This window comes from Gossypium raimondii, chromosome 3 (assembly GCF_025698545.1).
Source record: "Gossypium raimondii isolate GPD5lz chromosome 3, ASM2569854v1, whole genome shotgun sequence".
Lineage (NCBI taxonomy): Eukaryota > Viridiplantae > Streptophyta > Magnoliopsida > Malvales > Malvaceae > Gossypium > Gossypium raimondii.
The window spans coordinates 50,317,453-50,331,245 of NC_068567.1; the positions used below are offsets into that span (position 1 = coordinate 50,317,453).

General features: G+C 35.1%; 1 protein-coding gene across 1 annotated transcript; it reads left to right on the forward strand.

The window, feature by feature from the left end:
• Window positions 1-5,209: 5,209 nt before the first annotated feature.
• Window positions 5,210-11,466, forward strand: LOC105796197 (cytochrome P450 86B1). The gene is given in 5 exon segments (XM_052628926.1): window positions 5,210-5,579; window positions 5,582-5,617; window positions 5,620-5,668; window positions 10,433-10,498; window positions 10,500-11,466. Coding segments are annotated over 5 exon segments (1,488 nt in total).
• The last annotated feature ends 2,327 nt before the right edge of the window (window positions 11,467-13,793 follow it).

Genomic DNA, 13,793 nt, shown 5'->3' on the forward strand with positions numbered 1-13,793 from the left:
TACTAAGAAGTACATATAATCCCTCCCAACTCTTAAATAGAAGGATAAAAGTGCTTCAGTGTGCTCAAACCCACAGGTCACGTCCTCCTACACTAGCAATAGTGATAATGTTAACCGAACTAAGACTCTGCTGGAGATAGAATGCAATTTTTAAACAAAGTAAATTTATTTATTTATTTATTTTTACTTTCATAAGAAGGTAAATAAAAGTCTAATTTTCGTTCAATCATTGAAGAAGAGTGAGGAAATTTTTTATTTTCAAAAATTTGATTCACTAAAAGTATGAAGTTATTTTTTATACTTATTTAATATTTCATAATTAAGTCTTGACTTATATAGAGAAGTGGTTCAAGATTTTGTCAGACACCCGTTTGTCACGAGTTCAAATTGTATTACACCTACCTTCAGCATCTATTATTGTATCCAAAAAGATTTCATAATTAAATACAAAAAAGATCAACATTTAATTTTTGAGACTTAAAATAAAGTGTGACTGGCAAGGTATCAATTTTTGGATCTTGCATAGCTACAAACTTCCACACATAATCAACTTCTAAACCTAAACTATGTTTTAGAGGATGATGGTTTCAACTCACGAGCATTGTGGACAAACCTTATTTTATTTGGAAAAGTATTTGCCAAGCAAATGAGCAGTTATAACCAAGGTTCTATTGGCAAGTTGGTGATGGGTTGCAAGAGAGAATTTGGTTATCTCGATGGGGCACTAAAGGGTTGGAAGGGGAAGACTTAGCTTTTGATGGTACTTTATCGTGCAACTCTTTGGTGAGTTCTTTGATGGAGAGTCATAGTTGGAATTCATTGTTGGCGAGACAACTATTTGAGATGACACTTTCTATCCCTTTTCCTTGCAATGATGCTAAAGGTATTATGGTTTGGGGACATTCTCCTCCAGATGTGTACACTACTAAGCAAGGCTATTCTTGGCTTTTATTGCATTCCTTTGGGTTTGGCCCGCATAGGGTTCTTTGGAAAATCTTGTGGAAGCTCCCTTTAATGCCAAATGTCCATTTGTTCAAATGAAATAGCTTTACATGCTTTGCTTGATTGCCCAACTACGAGTGCCACTCTTAGATTAGTAGGTATAGATGATGCCATACTATCTATTAATGCTTTTTCTTGTGTTGATTGGTTAGAGTTTACTTTGCAAAAGTTAAACAAGGTGGCTATCGTAAGTCTTTGCATGACTTTACGGGAACTATGGAATGTGAACAACAATGAAGCAATCAATGGTTGCCTTACACCACCGCATATTGCCCTTAGTTTTACTCGATCATTGCACGAGGAATTTAACTCCATAACTTTCTTAATCGACCCATTTTGCCTAGACAACCAAGAGAGGAGCAGTGGCATGCGCCTAGCATAGGGACAATTAAAGTGACCGTGGATGCGACTTGGGATGAGAACATGCTGGTAGCAAGCTATGGTTGTGTGGCGTAAGATGAAGATGGAGTGGTCCTAGATGACTTGGCACGACATTTGTCTGAGTGTTGGGATGCTACATGGGCCGAGGCCTATGCTATCTGAATGAGGCCTGATTTTGGTGAAGTGATGGGCTTCACGAATATTATTATTGATACAAATTATTTTTTTTATTGTCTCTAAATTCTCAAATGTTACTCTAGACTTAACACATTTGGATCTTGTAGACTCTTTATGAATTTATGAAGTTGCCTAATGGAAAATATGTTTAATTTAAGTGCATTCAAATTTATGTTTTTAATAGTTTTCAAATACAGATTAAATTATTTTTAAAAAAATTATATTAATTTTTTAAAAATAATTTATTAAAATCTCTTTTATTTTCAATATTCCTCTAGTAATACTGAAAACCGTCGATAGAGTGCTTTAACTCAATGTACAACAGCAGTGGGGATTAACATTTTTCTTTCTTGGATAATTATAGCCAAACTATTAATAAAATGCCTTCAATCCAACACTTTTCTATTTTTATAATGCAGCTAAAGCAATTTTTTGTTTATTCTTTTCCAGACTTTGCTTTTAATCCTCTTAATTGACTAGTTAAAAGTTTTGGTAAAGCCGGTGCTCGGCCTGCGGCAAATGCAATGTCTTGAATGATTTTTCACGGTATGACTGAGTTATTTTTATATTTATTTTAGGATTTATAAAAATTAAGTGTTTTAAATTTATAAATGCTCTTCTTCGCAATATAATTTTTAAGATTCAAATTTAAAATTAATAATTTTAAATCATTTTTTATAATTTAACTTGATTAAATTAATAAATTTTTCTTATTGAGACTCGTGTTTATTGCAATCGTTTAATTTTATTTTAAAATTAATTTGAGATAAACAAATTATATTGCCTCATGCTTTGTTGAATGTTTTTTTTTATCTCATATTGATAAAAATTTATTTGAGACAACTTTGACTCTTGGGTGATTTTCTTGTATTATTGTCTCGTACATGAAGATATCAATTTCTTTTGATTTTTGAAAATAACTCTCAATATTTACAAAAAATAAAATATTTCAACTAGCACCCACTCGATTTAATACTTAATTAAGTGTTTTACTCGTATTCCCTCAACAGATTACCTAAATAAATTAATCAATATGAATTAAAATACTAAAATAAAATGATTAATCAGTACTAACAAATTACGTGTGATGTAAATTTTGTCTAAATATTTTGACAGTATAAATGTGATATATGATTTTTAGTGTTAATAAATTGATATTTCTTTGATAAAATTAAATTATTTTTATATCTATTTTACTCATGGTGATTTAGTGTTAATAATTGTATAAGATATTAAGTGTATGCAATCTCCTTATTTAAGATTCAAATCCTTTCCTCCGATACAAAACTTCATACCATAAAAATTGAAATTATTAATGCTAGGGGTGAGCATTCGATCGAATCGAATCGAATCGAAAATTTTCACGTTAATCGAGTTTTAGAATCTCATTTTATCATCCTAACTTTATTTGAAGTTTTCTCAAATCGAGTCGAGTGAGATGGAATTCGAATCGAATCGAATCGAATATATTTGTTCGAGTTAAATTTTAAAAAATAATTTTGGGTCCTTGTAACCACTGTCACCATCGTAATAAAATTTGTCCACCTTAATCAAATTTTTTATTAACTTTAATCACCTCATAATTTATTTATTAATTTTTATATATTGGTTAGCTTATTTGCTTGCTTAGTTGTTTCAATTATCTTGATTCTTGTCACTATGTATTTTGGAATTAAAAAATATTAAATGTAAAAATATGATTTTTTAATAAAAGTTATTTTAAAAATAAAATGTGAAATTGATACCAATATAAAATTTTAACAAGAATATTTTAAGGCATAATTAATAATTCAATTTTAATATAAATATTGAATATGACTAAACAATTCAATAATATAAATAATATAAAATGTGAAATTTAATTTAATAATATAAATAGTAGATATAAATAAAATTATTACTATTTATGTTTAGTGGTTTTTTGGATAATTTTAATTTTTATTTGAGAGTAAATGGTGAGAAGTAAAAGTTTAGGAGGAAAATAAAAAATTTTAGGGAATAAAAGTTTGAGGGAAAGTAAATAGGGGGTAAAATTTTGAAGGAAAAATATTAAAAACAAATTAGAAGGGGGAGGGTTTGGGGTAGATGAGAGGTGGGATGGGAAGGGAATAAAAGTTTTAGGGGAAAAATGGGAGAGAGTAAAAATTTTGGGGGAAAATTTGGGAGTAAATTTTGAGAAAATGTAAATGGGAGAGTAAAATTTTGGTGAGAAATGGATTTTGGGTAGATTGGGGGGTTGGGAGGGGAGGGGAGTAAAAGTTTTGGGGGGAAAGTGGGAATGAGTAAAAATTTTGAGGGAAAAGTAAAAAGGTTTGTGAGTTTGGGGTAAAAATGTAAAATATTATAATTTGATATTCGAATTATTCGAGTTATTCGAATTTGAAAACTCAAATCGATTCAAACTCGAAATTTGAAAAAAAAAATCGAGTTGATTCGAATAACTCGATTAACTCGAATAACTCGATTCGTTTAACTCGAAATTCGAATTTTTTTTCGATTTTTTGGAGTCGAATCGAGTTTTGCTCACCACTAATTAATGCCACCAACCTTTTTCTAAAAGAGACCCAATTCCACGTTATATTTTAACTTCAAATTAGCATAAGAGTGGAAAACAAGTCTCGGTGCCCCTTTTGATTGTTTTGTACGAAAATGAAAGATAAGAGATAAAAAATTTGATAGATCTAATTATTAGGTAAATTGCCATTTCCGTTGAAGTGATTAACTAAAATTTCAGGTATGGTTGGCAGGTATGGGTCCGACCCGAAAAACACACCAAAATTTTAGAAACAAGTCTTTCTAATCTCCTCAAGTTTTTAATATTCAAAGATTTTTCTATAAAGAATTAGTGCAAAGTTCTTTATAAAATTTGATACTCTTGCTATGCTCCGCTTAATGTTAAGTAGAGTGTTTTCGTCAATGCAAAATACCAACAATCATTGAGATTCATTGTATGCTTGATGTTTATTTGCATGTAACTCTTTTACTTACCAAAGTATAGGCAAGCGGCAAATAGAACATTAAAGAAAGAGACATGGTTACACGTCATGAAACTTTTGCTTAATTTCTCGTTAATTTAGTTTGTTCTCACGTACCAGCACGAGGTATTCTAGGGAGATTTTTCGTCATAAGAGTAGATTGACTAATGTGGAAATATTTGTTGATATAACCTAAGATAATTAGATGGGATCATTGTTGATATGGTAGGAATATTCTATATAATAATTTCTCCCAATTAAAATGCGCATATATCGTTTCTTTTGTTTAACATTTCTTTCTTCGCTTTACTTTCTTTTCTTTTATAATTATTTATTCATACATAGTGTTAGGCTGAGGAGAACTTTTCTATTTTAAGGGAAAACACACTATCATTTTCAACTTCTTTTTTGAAGTACACTAAGTGAACCCGAAACCAATCAGACAACTCCATCATGCAACATATGTGAGTAATTGTCTTCAATTCGTCAATACCTACCTAAACTCTGCCTCATCAAAGTCAAGTTAGATGGTACTGACATTAATTTGTCCACATCTTTTTAACAGGCTTTACAATTACAAAAGCTTGTGCTAAACTTAGGACATGAGAGCAACGGAAGAAATGGTTTCCTTTTTAGTAATTAAGTGGGTGATTTCTTGTCTGACATTTTAGGACATGTCGATTGCGTTGTTGGGGCTATTCATTTTCAGTTGTTTGCATGAGAGACTTACAAGAAAGGGTCTGATGATATGCCCAGTGTTTGGAATAATACCATCAATTGTCTTCCACTTGAGTGATGCATGTAATTGGGGCACCATAGTTTTGATAAAAGCTAGGGGAACAATTCATTACAGGGGAATGTGGATGGGAGGTGCATATGGGATCGCCACAACTGACCCTTCCAACATTGAATATATGCTCAAGGCAAATTTCCAGAACTTCCCTAAAGGCAATTACTACAGAGAGAGATTTTGCGACCTACTAGCGGATGGGATTTTCAACGCCGATGATAAATCATGGATGGAGCAAAGGCAACTTGCGATGCATGTCATTTTATAGAGTACTCCTTTAAAATCATGCAAGACTAGTGCACAAAAACCTATTGATTTTATTGCAAAAGCTGAGTATTTCAGGGTAGTGTTTTTGTTAAGCTTTGGCCTGCATTGCAACAGGAGACCAACAGCAGTTCAGCACAACACCAGCAGCAAAACTGTTTGAAGTACAAAAATAGAGCTAAACCGAATGCAACAATATGTTTTGATCATTTTGTTCCTATGTAACTTTGGCTAGTTCATTTGTAATTTCTTTGTGATTTGAGTTGATGTAATAGATGATATGTCAACTATCTTTTGTGTGTAATTCAAGAAAATTTTAGTCTTGTATTAGTGGGAGCAGTTAAGTCATTAGATAACTGCCCATTACTTTGTAACTCATATATTATTCAAATTTTGAATGAAAAATTAAGGTAAATTTTTCAGTTATCATTCTCCCAATTGTTTTCATTTTGTTTATGCTTCGATTTCTTTGCTTGGTCTGCTACTTTTGTTTTTGTTTTACTACTTAAGTTCTAACAAATGGTAATCAGAGCCTGTCATCTTTGAGGGCCTCTGTTGTTGGTTGTTTTTAGCCAAAACAAAACTTGAGAAGAGAGAAATCGAAGCTGTTGGGTTTGTTTCAGCAGGATGAGCTTCACACCACCTGCACCACCTATGTTCACAGGAGAGAACTACCACATTTGGGTAGTTAAGATGAGAACATAGCTTCAGGCGCACGATTTATGGAATGTGGTTGAAAATGATATTGAACCACCTCTATTAAGGGCCAATCCCACCATTGCTCAGATCAGGCAACATAGTGAAGAGTGCTCCAAGAAGCATAAAGCAATGGCCTGCTTGCAGAATGGAGTATCAGATGTTATCTTCACTAGGATAATGGCCTATGACTCACCCAAGCAGGCATGGGAGAAGCTGAAGGAGGAGTTCATGAGGTCAGGTAAAACAAGGCAGCAACAAGTAATTAATCTCAAGAGAGATTTTGAGAATATAAAGATGAAAGAGTCAGAATCTATCAAGGAGTACTCAGATAGAATAATGGCCACTATTAAAAGCATTAGGCTCCTTGGAGAAGACTTCAGTGAGAGCAGAGTTATTGAAAAGGTCATCACCACTCTCCCTGAGAAGTTTGAGTTAAAGATTTCATCACTTGAGGACTTGAGAGACTTGTCAGCTATCTCATTGTCTTAGCTGATAAACTCTCTGTATGCACTTGAGAAAAGGAGTGCCAATAGGTAGGAAGAGCATCCTGAAGGAGCTTTCCAGGCAAAGGCCAATGTAGGGTCAGGTTCAAATTTGAAAAGGAAGAAGCCTTGGCTCGATAAAAGGGAGAAACCAAGGAAAGATGTAGGCAAGAAAGTGTTCCCACCATGTATTCACTACAAGAAGACCACACATTTGGAGAGGTACTGTTGGTATAGCCAGACATTCAATGCAGAAGCTGCAAACAGTTTGGCCATGTTGAGAAAGTATGCAGAAGCAAGGGGAAGGAACCTACTCAGCAGCAAGCTCGAGATGCTGAGGATCTTTAAGCTCAGGAGGAGCATGTTTTCACAGCTTCCTGCTTTGCAAGCTCAAGCTCAAGAAAAATTAGATGTGACTGGCTAGTGAACAGTGGTTGCTCACACCATATGGCAGCTGATGAAAAGTTGTTCAAGGACCTTGATAGGAGTTTTGCTGCAAAAATCAGAATTGGTAATGGCAATCTGATTGAAGCTCAAGGCAGAGAAGATGTTGTGATTAACACCTGTTCATGTAACAAAATCATTTTTGATGTGTTTTTTATGCTTGACATAGATCAGAATATGCTTAGTGTTGGTCAGTTAGTGGAAAAAGGGTACTCCTTGGTATTTAAAGATGGCTCCTGCATTGTTAAAGACTCATTTGGTCAGGAGTTAGTCATAGTACCGATGACAGATAGGTGTTTTATGCTTGATGTGAATCAACTTGAGAATAAGGCTTACACTAGTCTTGCTGATAACACTGATCTTTGGCATAGGAGACTGGGCCATGTCAATTTTAGATCACTTGATCTATTATACAAGTTAAATTTGGTAGATGATATGTCAAAAGTTTAACCAAGAGACATTGTTTGTGAAGTCTGTCAGCTTGGTAAGCAAGCTAGATTTCCTTTTCCTGCTAACAGTGTATGGAGAGCTCAAGAAAAGCTTGAATTGGTTCATTCTGATATTTATGGACTAATGAAGACTCCTTCATTGAATGACAGTAAGTATTTTGTTCTGTTCATTTGTTTGATAGATTTCAGAAGCTATGTGAGCAAGCTGGGATTCATCATTAGCTAACTACAGTTTATACTCCTCAACAAAATGGATTATGTGAAAGAAAGAATAGAACTGTGCTTGATATGGCCAGATGTCTGTTATTTTAGAGTAAACTGCCAAACAAATTTTGGGCTGAGGCAGTCAATACCACAGTGTATTTGCTCAACAAGCTGTAAACTCATGCTGTCAAGGACAAGACCCTATTTGAAGCTTGGCATGGACTCAAGCCAATTGTATCACATTTGAAAGTGTTTGGCTGTGTGTGTTATACTCATATTCCAGTATAAAAAAGGATCAAGCTTGAAAGAAGAGCTGTTCCAGTGATCTTTTTTGGCTATAGCAGCACTAAAAAGGGCTATAGGGTATTTGATCCTTCAATAAAAAGGATTTTAGTGAGTAGAGATGTAAGGTTTGATGAAGAAAAGGTTTGGAACTGGAATAATGCATATACAAGATTGATTGAAGAAGATCAGATGAACTATGACCTTGAACCTGCTGAGTAGAGCCAAGAAATGAAACTGTTGATGATGCTTCTATGAGAGGTACCAGAACTATTGCTGACATCTACCAAAGATGTAATGTTGCAATAGTTGAACCCTCTGACTTTGAAGAAGCTGCCAAGGACAAGCACTGGAAGAAGGCCATGGAAGCTGAACTAGAGATGATCCACAAGAATGATACTTGGGAATTGGTGAGCAGACCTGATCATAAGAAGGTCATTGGTGTCAAGTGGGTGTTTAGAGCCAAGTACAATACTGATGGCTCATTGAATAAACACAAGGCAAGGCTTGTGGTGAAAGGCTACAGTCAGCAATATGGCATTGATTTCATGGAAACATTTGCTCCAGGAGCAAGGCTGGACACAATTAAGCTTCTGTTTACCTTGGCTACTCACAAGCAATGGAGAGTTCACCAGTTAGATATTAAGTCAGCATTTCTAAATGGTTTTCTCAAGGAGGAAATTTTCAGTAAGAAACCAGATGGGTTTAAGGTCCTAGGAGAAGAGGAAAAAGTCTATAAGTTGAAAAAGGCTCTATATAGCCTAAAGCAGGCACCAAGAGCCTAGTATGACAGGGTTGACACATACCTGTCTAGGCTCAGGTTTGTGAAAAGTGTTAGTGAAGCTACACTTTATGTGAAGAGGTCAGAAAATGAGACATTGCTGATTGTTTCTCTCTATGTGGATGACTTACTTGTGACTGGAAGTAAAGATGAATTGATTAGTGATTTCAAAGTGTAAATGCAAAAAGTGTTTGAAATGACAGATTTGGGAGTCATGACATATTTTCTTGGTATGAAAGTAAATCTATCAGATCAAGGTATTTTCATTAGCCAACATGCCTTTGCTTTGAAGATTCTCAATAAATTTTGCATGCTAAACTGCAAGACAGCCAACACACCTATGGCTCAAGGAGAGAAACTGACTAGTAGTGTGAATCAAGAAAGGGTTGATGAGAAGGAATATCGAAACCTAGTAGATTGCTTGCTCTATTTAACAACAACCAGGCCTGATATCATGTTTGGTGTTAGTCTTTTGTCAAGATTTGTGCATTACTGTGATGTTTTGGTTCATTTCAAAGAAGCCAAGAGAATTCTCAGATATGTCAAGGGAACTTCAAGTTATGTAGTCAAGTTTGAGAAGGGAAAGGAGCTTAGGCTAGCAGGATACTTTGACAGTGATTGGATTAGCTCTGTTGATGACATGAAGAGCACTTCTGGTTACTTCTTTACCCTTGGATTAGGAGTTCTCTATTGGAGTTCAAAGAACCAACAAACTGTTGCTCAGTCTACATTTGAAATAGGATACATTGCAGCTGTTAATCAAGCCATTTGGCTTAGGAAGCTCCTATATGATCTTAATGAAGAACAAGTTGAACCAACTGAGATCAGGGTGGATAACCAATCTGCAGTTGCCATAGCTAAAAATCCAATCTTTCATGGTAAGACTAAACATTTCAAGATCAAATTTCATTTTGTTCGAGAGGCTGAGTAATCAAAGGAAGTCAGTCTTGTTCATTGTAGCTCAGAAACTCAATTGGCTGATATTTTGACCAAGCCATTAGGAGCTACTAGATTTGAAACTTTGAGAAGGAAGATTAGTGTTTGTTGCATACAGTTGAAAGAGAAGTGTTAAGTTTTGGCCCGCATTGCAACAGGAGACCAACAACAGTTCAGCACAACACCAGTAGCAGAACTATTTGAAGTGCAGAAATGGAGCTGAACCGAATGCAACAATATGTTTTGATCATTTTGTTCCTATGTAACTTTGGCTAGTTCATTTATAATTTGTTCACAAAGTTAGTAGGATTAGTTTATGATTTGAGTTGATGTAATAGCTGATATGTTAGCTACCTTTTGTGTGTAATTCAAGCAAACTTTAGTCTTGTATTAGTGGGAGCAGTTAAGTCATTAGGTAACTGCCCATTATTTTGTAACTCATATATTATTCAAATTTTGAATTAAAAATTAAGGTGAATTTTTTAGTTATCATTCTCCCAATTGTTTTCATTCTGTTTATTTTCTTTGCTTAGTTTGCTGCATTTGTTTTTGTTTTACTGCTTAAGTTCCAACAGTTTTGATCTACAAGAAGTGCTTATTCGGTTTACATTCGATAACATTTCCACAGTAGCTCGTCGTTAATCCTGGGTGTTTGGCCCTTGATTTTCCCAAAGTTCCCTTTGCGAAAGCATTTGAAAAGGCCACGAAACTCACCTTATTAAGATTCTTGATGCCACCTTTTGTATAGAAGCCTTTGAAGTTCTTCGAACTTGGAAATGAGAGACGGCTCAAGGAAGCAATAAAAGTTGTCCACGATTTTGTAGATAAGAAAGTGAGAGATCGAAGGAAAATACTTGGGAACTTAAGCAACCAATCTGATTTATTGTCGAGGCTTATTGAGAGTGAAAATAAACAAGGCCAAAACAGGCATTTTCCAGGTAATTTCTTGAGACATTTTTGCGCAAGTTTCATCTTAGCAAGTCAAGACACAACGTCGATTGCATTAGCCTGGTTTTTTTGGCTTATACACAAAAACCCACAAGTGGAAAACAAAATCCTAGGCTAAATCTACGAAATTTTATGCCATCCCGAGTGTAGAACACACGATGATCACATCACAGTTTTCACAAAAGAGGGATTGAAAAAGATGGTTTATCTCCAAGCAGCATTATCTGAATCCCTACGGCTCTACCCATCAGTGCCGATTGAATTGAAACAAGTTCTAAAAGACGATGTGCTCCCCGATGGAACAAGGTTAAAAAAGGGTACTCAAGTGTTCAATTTCCTATTCTCAATGGTTCGTATGGAATCCATATGGGGCAAAGATTGCTTGGAGTTCAAGCCGGAAAGGCGAATCAAAGATGGGAAGTTCGTGAGTGCAAACCAATTTAAATACCCCGTTTTTAATGCCGGTCCGAGGCGATGTCTGGGGAAGAATTTTTCTTACACTCAGATGAAAATGGTGGCTGTTTCAGTACTATTAAGGTATTCGGTTAAGGTTGTTGAAGGTCACAGTGTTGTACCAAAGCTGACCACCACACTCTACATGAAAAATGGTTTAATGGTGACGCTAAGGCCTAGGTTGGTAAACAATGCTTAGTGCTGCCTATATTATAACACTTGGAGTGAAAATATAAAGCAGGATAGTTGACATGAATGTGAGGATTAATATGCAGATTTGGTTTGTTGTTTGTTTACTTATTCTCGTATTTTTACCTTTTGTGTGTTGGGTTGAATTAAACGATAAGCCTCTATTAATGTGATTAATTGTTTGGATCTTGCAGTACCTTTGTCAATTTTTTTATTTACAGTATTGTTCTCGATAAATATTTATGTTTGTTATATACCCTTTCCTATTGGAATTTTTAAAAATCATAGATGGCGAAAAATGATTTTATAAAATTGTGATTTTACGTCAATTCTTATTATTTTTATAAAAAATAATAAATCAATTTTTTTCTCTATAAAATTATAGTTTCATAGAATCATTTCTATGTAGATGGCATTACCATTTAATATATTTTTTTTCTGAACAAACCAAAACAAACAAACCTTAAAGGGCTATCTATCATTTATAGCATCCAGAATTACAAGATCGTGAATCTCTTTTGGATAATTCACATCAAAATTCCAAATCCAATTATTACTCAATACAAATTGGCAAATAAAATCAGCAAGCTTCACTACACCATAACAGGCTTTTAGCGGCGCTTTTTAGAGCCGCAGATACTTTTAGCGGCGCTTTTCAAAGCGCCGCAACAGACGCCGCTAATGAATGCGCCGCTAACTTTAACGGCATTTTTAGAAATAAACGCCGCTAAAGGTATTGGTCTATAGCGGCGCTTCAAGCACAAACGCCGCTGAAGACTAAGACCTTTAGCGGCGCTTTAGTGGAAGCGCCGCTAAAGACCCTGATCTTTAGCGGAGTTTGTGCTAAGCGCCGCTATAGATCAGGGTCTTTAGCGGCGTTTTTTTCTCAAACGCCGGAATAGACCCTGATCTATAGCGGCGCTTTGACTACAAACGCCACTAAAGAACCTAATCTTTAGCGGCGCTTTCCCCTAAAACGCCGCAATAGACCCTGATCTATAGCGGCGCTTCGACCACAAAACGCCACTAAAGAACCTAATCTTTAGCGGCGCTTTCCCCAAAACGCCGCTAAAGACCATGATCTTTAGTGGCGCTTTTTCCACAAACGCCGCTAAAGACCCTTATCTTTAGCGGCGCTTTGACCAAAAACGCCACTAAAGGCCAACACCTTTAGTGGCGTTTTATTTAAAACGCCACTAAATTTGGCAGATTTGTAAAATAAAATTTTTTATATTTTCACCCTCCGTAAAAACAAATCAGAAGAAATCATATCTAAACCAGCCAAAAGTAATAAATCTATATATTAAACAAATAATAAATATCAATAAATAAAATAAATTTCTTATTATTCTTAGAAAAATGTTAAAAGTTAAAATGGTAATTAAAAGTCAAAATCGAAGTATATTTACACGATAGTCTAAGGCGGCCAATTTATTATGATTCTTTGAAACATCTTCATCATGCTCTGAAGCTGCTGCTGGAGTTCATCGAACTTATGACGCTGCTCTGCTTTCCTCGCTGCAGCCTCTGCTTCCCTCCCTTTAGCCTCTGCTTCCCTCGCTGCAGCCTGTACTTCTCTAGTTGCCTCTGCTTCTCTTCTTCACCAGATCTGCTTTAAGTCTGCTGGAGTTCTTCATACTTCGTTGAACCTCGGCTTCTCTCATTCTTTGCATCCGCTTTCGAGTTGTAGCTGGAGTTCTTCATATCTTTTTTGAACCTCAGCTTCTCTCGATGTTGCCTCCGCTTTAAGTTGTGTAATTTGCTCAATTGTTGCCGCTTGCATCTGAGCCATCTGGTCTCTTAACCTCGAACTTGACTTGACTCGACTCCCCGAAGACATATATTGTTGCGAGCTAGATCCAAAATATTGGGATGGGTTAACAAAAGATCCTTGAAATCAAACTCGACCATACCTTTCAGGACCCAAAACTTCAGTGATAATCCGGTTATCAATGTCGTCAATATGAACAGAACTATCACTGGAAGCAATCGCTTCGTACTCCACCTTTTTATCCTTTAATTTTTCCTAAAAATAAATCCTATAGTTAGGAGCATAATATATATTAAAAACCCAATGCAACATAACTTAACAATATTTCCATTACAATAAATGAAATAAATCATTAGAAAATAAACACTATAAATTATTAAAATAATTTAAATTGTATTAATTAAGCAAACGTACCATAATTTCGCAACTTGAGAGTCATAGGGTTTCCATCTTTCTTCCTATGTGTAATGTCAAAAGTTGAAGGCCCAACTTTTTGACCGGACGCTGATTCCTACAATACAATAGTAAAAATATTAATGTAAGTAAGTAATAAATATCTACCAATA